We start from the raw sequence: 12,909 nt of genomic DNA, 5'->3' as shown, positions 1-12,909 counted from the left end.
AATCTTCCTCTGTCCTTCCTCTGGCATTTATTATCTGTGACATGCTTTTATTTACCTGCGTAAATATTTTTTTGTGAAATTAAATTTCTATAAAAAATTCCTATGTAGATAATATCTGAAATAAAAGCAAATACATGGCAAGGACCCAACAGTGGGTTCAAACTTTTATTGCATAACTGTCTTAGCTTAAGTATAAATCATCCACTTTGCATTGTTGTCTATGTAGTTTCTGAACTGTAAGCTTTAGGATGTAATAAGCCTGGATTTTTAAGGGGTTAACGAAAGCCTTGAGGCTGAAGCTTTTGCATGCTAGAAACAGATGCTAAAGTTTGCATGCTAGAAAACAGTTGCTTTAGTTAGCCTAGTTTTTGAGAGTTTTGACTTGAAATATTTAATTGCAGAGAAATGTAAAATGTAATTATGCTGACATTTTGAATTCCCCTTTCACTGAGAGTTCATAGTTGCTAAATAAAGTTAAAACATGAAGTTAAACCAGCCACAAGTTTTCTGTGTCCCTGTAACTTTTTTCTTGGTGGCAGATAAATGTATCAAAATAGGCTTAAATATTAGCAATGTAGGTGTGTGTAATGCTATGTTCAGTGATTATCTGAGAACACTTGGCAAATACTAATGGCAGACTACTTACCAAATGTGAAGATAAATGAATCTGAACTGAGATTATAGGCTGTTAAGGACAATTAACGATTAAAAGCCCTTTCCCTCCCGATAAATTTTAAGTGGCCTGCTCTCTTTTCTGCTCAGACCCCGTGGACCGTCCTCCATACCTTCTCATTGCCAACTCACAGAACATCCAGGCCACCTCTCTGAACGGGGCCAACCCTGTCTCCATTGACACTCGCAAGACCACCGCTATGGACTTCATCTACGCTGAGGAGACAGTCTGCTGGATCCACGTTGGAGACACATCCAGTGGCACACTGCTGAAGTGCGCCAAATTCTCCAACGCTAAGAGCTTTACTGATGAGAGAACCGTCAACATCTCCCTCAGCCTGCATCGTGAGTACCAAACCCACACAGACACAGCTGTGTTTAAAATGTCTGGCCAGATGGTCCAAAATAGGGATGCGTCTAGGTGCATCATTCTGAAGGTGGAGATTCAACTGCATTTTGGAACATTACAGTTGAATATAATTGAATCCAATAATTATCAATAAAGGATGCACTTTACAATTCTCAAGCTTTTTTCTCAGCATTCAGAAACTGTGGGCACGTTAGGGCAATATAAATTAATAGTATTGACTGTAAGACTGTGAAATTGTTATTTCATATGAGTAGTCCAAAAAGTAATTGGTGGCCAAATCATAAAAAAAAAGTAAAAAAAATAAAACCAGTCCAGAGTGTCACTTTATACACATATTTATACAAGTTTAATTGTTCTTCTGTGGTATTGATTGGCAGCCTAGCATATCTTACCTGAGCTGTGTGGCTGTATTATTTATGAAAAGGCAAAGATCGATACAGGAATCTATATTGGCTGATACTCAACATTAAACTGATCTGATTGGATCAGAGGGCAAAAAAATTGATTGTGCTGACTTGGGTTAAGCATCTGGGGAAGTGGGGGTGGTGTGGCTTCGACATATGAGCAGGAATTGTGCGTGAATATATTAAAATGGTTAATTTATCTTGTTTGTTTTATTTTAAACTTTATGTAACTATACTGAGTTTATTAGAAGTTATATACTGATAGCACTTCTCAAGCTTGGCTTTCTCTCAAGCTTTCCCAAGCTTTGTGCTAGTATTGGAGGGACACTACCTCTCCAACTTTGTGTTGAGCCAGTGCATTCCTGTAGTTGCTGCCTTTGGGCCAAATGCCTATGGCTACCTATGAATTGAACCAAAATAAGCAAATTGATTCACGGTTAATTAAAAATTTCGTGATGCCTTCCATCATCTGAAATCTATCCAAACCGTTGTCGGGTCAGAAATTTATACAACTAGATCAAAATATTCAGTAGACTGAAGCATTAAGTGCTTAGCAAAGACCTTTTAACTAGCAATGGTCTATGAAGGTTCTTACTAACCACTCCCAACTTTAATAACGTCTACATTTTTCTTCCAAGTACTTTAGTTCATGACCCTTGTTGTCTGGCATTAAGCCTATATTCGCTTGCTAGTGTTGTATTTCAATCTGTGATTGCTTAAGACAACAGGCAAAGCTAGATTTGTCAGTGATATACAAACAGTTCTGAATGCTGTATATGTACTTTGCAGCTGTTTTGAAGTGTCGTGAATGGGTTCCAAGACCTGTTCCTTTTACCCAGCTTTTATATGCTGCGTTGACCGTAGAGTGGCTCTCAACTCTTAGATTATGATGTTGTTGAAGATTTTTCTCACGCTGACTTGTTTTAGTACACTTAATCCCAGATTTAGCGCTGAACCGTACAGGACGTCTCACCCTTCAGCTGCCCGAGTTAGTGTGAGAGGGTGTGTGTGTGTGTGTGTGTGTGCGTGTGTGTGTCTGTGTGTATGAGTGTGTCTGTCCTGGGGGAAAGTTCTCATCCAAACCGGACTGTTCCCTAAAACAATTCCCTTGTGAAAGAAATGAGTCACATGCTGACGTGGTGCTAAATCGTACCTGCCTGTATGCCATGATCCATGGTTCCTGCATCTGTATGTTTCTAGAAGGAACAGAAACAGAGACAAACCTTTTCGCTGCCATGTAGATACCTTGTAACATAGTAAACAAAACCACATTTTACTGGTTCAAAACACTTAATGTGGCACTCTATATACAATCCGAGAAATTTTGAAATGTGAAGCTTGTGCTATTTTCCTGTATTTCTTTTGTGAATCTACAGACTGTTAGGATATGCTGCTTGATGCTGCGTCACAACGTCCCGCACCGCATGAATAACCATGCCCACTCACCCAGACTTACACAGTTAAAGTTGTAAAACATGCATCTAACCAGGGCCACCAGAGCCATGGGGGCAAGCAGGCATTTGACCTACCACTTCTCAAAGTCCCGAGGCGACAAACCACCTTTAGGAAGCTTACGTCTTAAAAAATAAAATCTCCACTCTCCCTTGACTGCGCTGACCTATAGAAACAAAACTAAAAAACTCATTATTAGAACAAACAGTAAAGCCTTTGTGATTTCATGCTTAGTAAGAGGAGCTGCAGCTCACTCATATGGTAATAATGTTTTACTGCAATACACAAACTAACGCACTTGGCCAAAGTTTATTGCACTGTGAATTTACTAAATGTCAGTTTGGATATTTCCTAACTGCAGGCTCTTTCATACCTACCTTGTTCAGCCTTTTAATGTTTTTCTTTAGCTCTGTCCATTTTAAAGTGTGAGGACACCCATATTCACATCCGCCTCAAAGAACTGAGCCATGGTTCGGCAAAAATTGTGGGTCTCGGTCCACTTCTAGTGAACGTGGTTCAGTTCGCTTGCTGTTGGGAATACATATTTATGATGGTCGGCACCAAATGAGAGAATTCATCACTAGCATATGCTTTCCTCAGGGCACATCAGCGCTGTGCTGTCTGCATACTCTGCTTGTTGTAACAGTTACAAACGCTCTTATAGTTCGTGCAGCACAAGCTGTTGTTAATGGTAGATGGGCAGTATAATAATACAGAAGATATGCATTTGATTTTGGCACATAGATCTCAGAGCGTAGTATTGGCCAAGCATTAGCGACCCGATTGGTTAAATTCAAATAAGTAAACCAGTCGTAAAGAAGCAGACATCAAGTAAGGCAAATGTAACAGTAACATCCCTGCAGACTTTCTGATCAACAAACAACATCATCCACATGTGTAATTTGGTGCATCAGATAAAACAGCCTGATGCTCTTCAGAAATGTCAGACAGCAAATTTTGCTGAATCAAGAGAAGCGTAAGGTCAAAACAAACACTTGCGCTGTTCATGAAGAGGTTAATAGAGACATTATTACATCCTCAGTATATGTTTCATCTTGAAATGTCACTGATCAGTGACTGTGCCATAAATGACTTAAAATAAGGTCAAATGTTTGAATGTGACTGATAAAGGTAATTGTTTTGTTGTTCCACTGTTAATGTTCTGTTAATAAACAAAATAGTCTTGTACTCTGTGTTTTGTAAGACCGGTAATCTTATCAGACAAAAAAAAATAAGATGGTCATTTTGCTTGCTAAGATTTTGTCTTTTGCTGTATGTAATTTGTTCTCCGCACCAGCATGCAGGCGTCATGCCATTCTGAGTGTGCATTTCACTTGGCCCTCTGAACCGTACACTGTTAAGTAGTGTATGAAGTTGTTGATGTTTGACTGGATGCTCTTGCGTGATGGATGAGGCCTAAAAGCTCATTTAGACTAAATACTGGCTGGCGGGGCTCGAAGCCAGCCAAGACGTGACTAAGGGCTGCGGAAAGGTCACGGCTGTCCGAAACATCCCCCTCCACCCCTCCAGCCCTTAACCACAAACTCGTCTCAAACATGCGTAAGTATGCAGTGTGATGCATGTTGAAGTTTCCTCATCACCCAGGCAACATAGTCTGTTTTTGAGCTGGTAACTAGGCATAACTGTGACTGGGAATACAGTACCCATCAAAAGTTTACACACACCTGATTGAATGCATACATTTCATAGCCATTATGGTTTAAAGGCTTAAGCTTGAACCCTTGTAGGTTCTAAAATGTAAATAGTGAAGTTGATGCCTATTGACGTGTGTGTGTGTGTGTGTATATGTATGTATATGTTTGTATATATATATATATATATAATGTGTGTGTACATATATATATATATATATATATATATATATGTATATATATATATATATGTATATGTATATATATATATATGTATATATATATGTATATATATATATATATATGTATATATATATGTATGTATATATATGTATATATATATATATATATATATATATATATATATAGAGTGATATGTATAGAAATATCACCTCCAGTAAGTATTCATTTCATTTAGAATTTAAAGGTTCATTTTCAGCCTACTCTTCTCATCTGCATTTGTATCATACAAACATCATATTCTTATAAATAAATCCACACATACAGTGGAGAGGACACCTGGATTACTATCCTCTTTCCTGCTTTCTAGTGGTGGTCTTATGCTGGCACTGTGCTTTTAACTGCACAACTACTCAGCTTTATAGGGGCTGAAGTACATAGAGAAGAGAGGGTGAGACAGCTGCAGAGAAACGGGGGGAGATAAAGAAAGTGATGTGTGGGTCTCTGTCTGAGCTTACAGATGCATGCTGAGGAAGAGAAAGGGAGGAGACTGGACAGGATGTAGAGTATGTATGAGAGAGATAACCAAACTTTCCCTTGTTCAGAGTCTGTCTGAAACTTGCACTGATGCTGGTACACACACTACAGCCACTCTTATCCTCTACATACTACGTTCACCCACTCCACAATCATGACATGAGTGTCCGTCCCATTCAGAGCTATAAGAGAAGCATATCCTCCATATGCTGGAAACGAAAAGCAGCTCCTCTCCTATAGTACAGTACCACATCTGATTGAATGAGTTTCATAAACTTAAAGGGTGCATACCATGGAAAACTGAATTTTCTGCGCAGGTTTTTTTGTGTTATGTAAACATTGTCAGTATCAGTATGTACCGTTCACTCCCCAGTTCATACAGTTCGTACATGGAAGCATGGACATAGCCTTTTTTTAATTCATTTGTTTTTGTGATGTCATGAAAACGAACACATTTGCATACAGTCATGTCTGAAAGTGTGAACACCCCAGTCAAATTACATAATTTTCTAATTTTAATGTACAATATCTGAATTGCTATGTTTAACATATTGGAGTAAATGAAACATAAAACTTCATATGTGCCATAACATTTGCACAGGCTGTGTTTTATGTTTTTTTGTTTTTTTTTTCCCAGTGTATTAAATTCAGCCAACAGTAAAATGTCCAGAAGTCTGAATGAATTAATGTGTTAAATTATACAGAAGGAATGTGTTAAATTATTTTTATGTAGCAAATCAAACTTCAGTATGTCAAACTACTCAACCTTCAGCAGTTTAGCTGCACTGGTTCCCACTAACGTTATATGTGCAGTGTTTAAGACAGGCTGCCTTTTGAATAAGGCAGCATATAGGGCAGCCAATCAGAACAGAGGTAATTTATATAAATCATTCTTAAAGGTGCAGCAACAACAACAGTGTGTTTTATTGTACAAAGATTAAGAGAGGTTGGAAAAATTCATGTGTAAAAACATATGAGTGTTTTTGGCAAAAAAAATCTACAACCCCAATTCCAAAAAAGTCGGGATGCTGTGTAAAATGTAAATAAATGTAAATTAAAACAGAATGAAATGATTTACAAATCTCACAGACCCATATTTTATTCACAGTAGAGCACAGAACACACATCAGATGTTGAAAGTGAGACATTTTACCATTTCATGAAAACCATTGACTCATTTAGAACTTGATGGCAGCAACGCATCTCAAAAAAGTTGGGACAGGGCCATGTCTACCATTATGTAGCATCCCCTCTGTAAATCTGGGAGGTGAGGAGCCCAATTGCTGGAGTTTTGGGAGAGGAATGTTGTCCCATTCTTATCTGTAGGATGTAGGATTCTAGCTGCTCAACAGTCCTTGGTCTTCTTTGCCAGCTTTTTTCGTTTCATGATGTGGCAAATGTTTTCTATTGGTGAAAGGTCTGGACTGCAGGCAGGCCAATTCAGCACCCGGACCGTTCTTCTGCGAAGCCATGCTGTTGTGATGGATGCAGTATGTGGTTTAGCATTGTCTTGCTGAATTATGTAAGGCCTTTCCTGAAGGAGACGTTGTCTGGATGGAAGCATATGTTGTTCTAAAACCTCTATATACTGTTCAGCATTGATTGTGCCTTTCCAGATGTGTAAGCTGCCCACACCATAGGCACTAATGCAACCCCACACCATCAGAGATGCAGGCTTTTGAACTGTGCGCTGATAAGCTGGATGGTCCCTCTTCTCTTGAGTCTGCAGGGCATGGCGTCCATGGTTTCCGAAAAGAATTTCACATCTGACCAGAGAACAGTTTTCTATTTTGCCACTGTCCATTTTAAATGAGCTTTGGCCCAGAGAACGCGGCGGAGTTTCTGGATCGTGTTGACATATGGCTTCTTCTTTGCATGATACAGCTTTAACTTGCATTTTTGGATTGCATGGTGAACTGTGTTCACAGACAATGATTTCTGGAAGTGTTCCTGAGCCCATGCAGTGATTTCCAGTACAGAATCATGCCTATTTTTAATGCAGTGCCACCTGAGGGCCCGAAGATCATGAGCATCCAATATTGACCTTTGGCCTTGTCCCTTGCATACAGGGATTTCTCCAGATTCTTGGAATCTTTTGATGACATTATGTACTGTAGATGGTGGGATGTCCAAAGTCTTTGCAATTTTACGTTGAGGAACATTCTTCTGATATTGTTCCAGTTTTTGCCGACCGGTGAACCTCTGCCCATCTTTGCTTCTGAAAGACTCTGCCTCTTTAAAATCCTTGTTTTATGTCTGGTCATATGAGTTGGCTGCAAATTGCTCCTCCAGCTGTTTTTATTAGCACCACTCACTTTTCCAGCCTTTTGTTGCCCCAACTTTTTTGAGATGCGTTGCTGCCGTCAAGTTCTAAATGAGTTAATGTTTTTCATGAAATGGTAAAATGTCTCACTTTCAACATCTGATATGTGTTCTGTGTTCTGTTGTGAATAAAATATGGGTCTGTGAGATTTGCAAATCATTGCATTCTGTTTTTATTTACATTTATTTACATTTTACACAGCATCCCAACTTTTTTGGAACAGGGGTCGTACATAAATGTCAGAAATGGACCTCAAGGAAGGATAAAATGTGAGAAAAATGCAGGACATGGGCTCTTTAAATACATTTTGATTGAAATGTTTATGCATGTTATTTTTTCCGAAGACACTTAGAAATTGTGTTAAATAAAGTTGGTGCCTACAAATGAGTGTGTGTATAACCGTTTAAGAAATATTTCTATGAATATTTCATAGAAGTGAAACATTTCCCCACTCCAGCAGACTTATTATAAGTTTTTAAATAGTTTTTCATTTTGATTTTTGATTTCAGTTTTATTTCACTTCGTCTTAAAGATACATAGTTTTATTTTATTTTTTATTTTCTGATCAGTAATAGTAATAGTTTTAGCTTTGTTATGCTGAACACTGTAATACTAGGTATATGATAAGTGTAGAATAAAATTATCAGAACAGTGCACTGAGCTCAGCTTGACTCTAGCTTTCCTTAAATATGGCTAAACGCAGAAGGAATCCACTTCTAAACTATTTAATGGAAAAAAACTATTTTTTTGGCAGTTATTCCATTTTGTTTTGGTTAGTTTTACAGTGGACATGATAAACCAGCGCATTTTTTCACTTCTAGTCTTCAGTTTAGTAATAGTTTTAGTTAACTATAATAACCCTGCACCCCACCACTTAAGCTAGTGGTTCTGAGCAGTCAACAAGGCCTCCTCATATGTGGAAGTCTGTTTGCAGACTCTTAAGTGGTTCCTTATTAAGCTGCTTGAGGGGAGGGCAAGAGTGTGCATGCAAAACTGCATGAAAGCAAGGATCTAAAATAAAAGGTGCATCTGATTATTTTAAGATTTCTTGTCTTATTTCATAGTTATGGTGCCTTTAGTTTTATTCTAATGTGTTGAAAATAGTCAAAATAACCCCTAAATGGACTTTCCAAAATTTCAGTCATTTAGATGCAATCAAAGTCATTTGGAGTGAGTTGGTGTGAAATGGTGCTTTACAGACTCAGATTTCTTTAGAGGTGCTGATGGGAAGCAGAGGTCACAATGCCTTCAAATCAAGAATAGCCATTTTATTTACTATCCAAAAGAGCCAGTGGACCCACGTTGTGTGAAGTTCATAATAATACTAGTAAATGTGAAAAAATAATTCAGCTTTGAATGCCATGCATGTCATTTTTAGGCCAAAACGTAATCTCGAAACCCTCATAAAACAAATCATGCAGTGTATTCGTATCCATTTCATTTTCTATCACCAATCACGCAATCGCTGTGAACAATTCGGACTCAGTAAGTTTCTCTAGAACAGAACATTCCGCATCAAACCACTCTGGTTCTTCAGTCTCTTTGCATATACACTTGCTGCCAGTGAGGGAAGCACCAGAGCGCTGCCTCTGTACTATGTCTGTCCAGAGTGCCCAGCCACATGCCAGGCAGACCAAAGGAAGCGATGACTCGGGCACTTTTTCTTTCAGCCTGTGCATTTTTGTCTCTGCGTTGCAGAAGTGATCCCAGCCTCAGGGAAGAGCAGCTGGGCGGTGAGAGCCAGCGCTGGTTCACTTCTCACGGTCTGAAAAACGGCTAGACAATGAAATGATAGCAACAACTTTTAAAAACAAACATTATTTTGGATATCGATGATTGACTTGCAAAGTAGTTTTTGAGAAAACGCTTGAGTTTTCACTTCAACTTCAGTCGTACATGCAAGCTCATCAAAATATGCTGTTCATGCTATTCATGTGAAGTGTGGAGATTTTGGAGTTTAATTTTGGGAAGAGTGTGAGGATCTCCTGCAAGCAGAGAACTCTGAGGGAGAATCCCACCTTCCTCCAAACACAGAACAGCAGCAGTTCATGGTTGTTGTTCAGCCAAGACATTTCTGTTTCTTATTTCAGTGAGCCAATCAGAATCAGTATATCTGAAAAAAATATTTGTAGCAGATTCTTGTTTGCTCTTGTTTTCGATAGATGCTAAAGCAAATTGATTTGGAAGCTCCTTCTTTCTTGTTTGTTTCTGAAGTTTAATTGTCTGACTGACTTGCTGTGGTAACTTTAACATGCCTTGTGAACCTACTAGTGAAGTGAGCTATCAATAACATTTAGGTCACAGTTCGTGGTTTTATATTTGCATATTTCTTTCTTCAGTGGTTTTGGCACTGTTAATGTGGGTGAATTATCTTTTACATCCAAGACACCTACGCCTTTTTTTTTGGCCTGGAAATTAACATGGTTCCTCATAGAACAGAGTGATTTCTATGTACTGTTGTAAACACTGTGCGCTAAGGGAGCATGCAAGTGGCAATCAGCGGAGTCCAAGCACAGGGTGCAGATATGGCGGCTTATCAGCCAGTATAGGTGTTCTAGCAGATACAACACAAATGGTGGCCAGTTAGATTTTTTATGACCTCCATTTATAACGATTGTTGGAATGAAATTTATTCAAATTATTTTCCCATGGTTGGGAAAGACAGTAATCTGTTTATGTCGCAACAGGCAGATTGTTAATTGGGTGTATTTTCATCAGTTGGCTTGAGGAAAATACATGTAAAAAAAAAGAAAGCAGAAGTCACATTTACTGAGACAATGAACAAAACAAGAAAAGCTCTTACTTCTGACTTGACTCTCTAACCTTTAGAGAGCAACAGTGATGCTCAAGCTGTGTCTTTCGTCAATTGGGAACTTTTAAGAGTGGGCAATATGAGTATATTTAATTGTTAACGTGATAGACGATATATGAGTTTGTGAGAATATCGTGGATATCTGTTTAAAGAACACTGAACACCTGCACGATTTAAAAAATGGATAATTAGTCCTGTTTAATTGGTTTTAGTAAAGTGCAGAATAAGAAATCTTAAGTAAAAATCTTTGTACTCAATTTTTGATGAGTACTATGTCAGCATATTGTGGTATGTGTTATGTTTTGCGAAAATGTCTTTGGTTTGATATTTTTGCCATATTGCCCACACTTAGGAGCTATTAACTATTAACAACTAGGAAGCGAAATAGCTAATTTGGCTATTTTAGGCTTGTACCTTAACAAGTGCAGTTGCTTGCAATGAACTTAAAAAGACAATTAAAATATTAATTTGAAGTTATTTATAAGGCAGTAAATTATAAGCTAAGGTTTCATGATCATGACAGGCCTAATTTGGAATAAATATATATATAATTAGCAGTAATTATCCATTACGACTGACATGGGGAAAATGAAAAAAGTGCTAGTCAGAAAGCTGGCCTTTCTTGGTCCACTTTATACTGGAGCTTCCATCCGCTGCTGTGATTTCAGGCTGAACCGGGCCCACAAGAGCAATCCCCTCAGCACGCACTTGTCCTGTGACTCAGCCTCCTGTCCATCTATGAGCTTCAGCTGCCAGAGCACGCAGAAATGCAGCTCACACGTCTGGCTCAGGATCTGGCTCCAGGCTTTTGTAATGTTTTCGGGTCCCGGCCAGGCTCGGCTAAGCCCGACTTAGCCGCGGAACGGCAGGTCTGCAGACGCTCCCCAGCTGCGAGTGCTCCCGAAGCAGATTCAGTGTGGTTTGATGTTCCGCTCTCCCTCGGAGTCAGCCACTGAAGGCATGTGGAGGCAGATGCAGGGCTTTGGGCAAATCACTTCCTTTAATGAGCTGCTGAGGTATGAAGTTCAGCAACACAGCAGTTCTGTTGAATCTCAGCCTCAAAACAGATGCTGGCAATTATTTACTACACTACACATACCAAGATGCATGATACATTCCATAGAGCAGAAGTTCATGTGAAGTTTGTTTGTCCAGTGCAAATTTTTCATGCACTGTATATCTTGGTCATTTAAAGCTATTGTTTGGTGGAAAAATAAATGTACCTTAGTAGGTCTATTTAAGTTATTTATAAACTAAATTTGGTTTGAGGCCAGTGTGTGATGATGTAGGCCAGAAGCATAGACGCAAACGCTTCAGGTTACGCAAAGTTTTGTGCATTGTTGAATTTTAAAATGTGTTAATTCATCGGTTGAGTTTAACCTACTGGAAAACATAAAATGTGTCGTAACTATTGCACAGACCAAAAACGTTACCAGATACTAATATGGGAAATCTGTTTCACAGCCCACCCTGTTTTTCTGGTGTTTCAGTAAAATCTTTTCGGTAAAAAGTGTTGTTTATATTTTTATAAACAGTACATATTGTATTAATGTTGTTTGTATTTAGTCTATTATTAGTTTTTTTTTCTCAACAACTGAATAATTAATGCCCAATTAAATAGCTTTTTAATTCCAAAAGAACAAGTAAAACAGCACACTCTCCTCTAATGTCAACATGTTTAGTTAGATAGATAGTGCAGATGCTCTGAGGTGTCCTCAATCACCCTCTTCAGTACTGAGTGTTCTGCTGCCACGATAATGTAAGAACCATGTGTTTGCAGTGCGTTGGCTGGGAGTTGTCATTTGCATAATTATGTTGAGTATTCTTCTTGACCTAGGCATACAGTTCGCTTCCATTACTTATCAGCGATATTAGATTTGTAGCTTCAGGGTAAAACTAGACACCAAACATGTCTTGTCTGATAGATTATATAGGGTATAATGGAATTGTGTACGATTGATTACTTTCTTTTTTCTTTGGTAAACTATTACTTTGTATGAGAATGTGTCAGGCGTTTTTGTTGGACTAGATGTAAGGAGTGAACTTCTGCATCTTCTGTGGCTCCCTATCTCAGATATACAAAATTTAAGCCATAAATCTTTGTCCCAGTCCAATTACTCAGCATCCACAAGGCTCTACACCAGCTGAAGCAAACTAATTACAAGTGATGTTGAAGTTCTGATCTCTCTTTAACCAGGGCCATAAATCTCCAACCTCAGCTCCTCGATCTACATTAGACTATTCAGCCAAAATATTATCACAGCTAGTTCCATAAGCACTCTGTGTGCCAGAAGGCCTCAACTGGCGAGGCATGGAGTGAGTTAAAGCGATAGTTTGGCGAAAAATCTTTTGTTTTCTCCCCTCCCCTTATTTTACTACTTATCCCAGGTGTAAATTATTAGCTAAGACAGAGGTGTCTGAAGTTCTGAGCTTTTTTAGTTTCTCACAGGAGCCAAAGGGCTAATGTAGCTAAGCGCTAATAGGAATAGGATTGGTGGGTGACTTTA

The 12,909-nt window shown here is 38.6% G+C and overlaps 1 protein-coding gene across 1 annotated transcript in view; it reads left to right on the top strand.

Moving 5' to 3' along the window:
* The window catches only part of lrp1ab (low density lipoprotein receptor-related protein 1Ab), a 194,676-nt gene that overhangs the window by 77,666 nt on the left and 104,101 nt on the right, over positions 1-12,909 (top strand). The window contains exon 6 of the mRNA XM_036591878.1: positions 763-1,017. Within this exon, the coding sequence (XP_036447771.1) occupies positions 763-1,017 (255 nt within the window). The remainder of the gene's footprint in view (positions 1-762; positions 1,018-12,909) is intronic.

This window comes from Colossoma macropomum, unplaced genomic scaffold (assembly GCF_904425465.1).
Source record: "Colossoma macropomum unplaced genomic scaffold, Colossoma_macropomum, whole genome shotgun sequence".
Lineage (NCBI taxonomy): Eukaryota > Metazoa > Chordata > Actinopteri > Characiformes > Serrasalmidae > Colossoma > Colossoma macropomum.
Note: the sequence above shows the minus strand (reverse complement) of the source record. Positions and strands in the feature narration are given on the sequence as shown.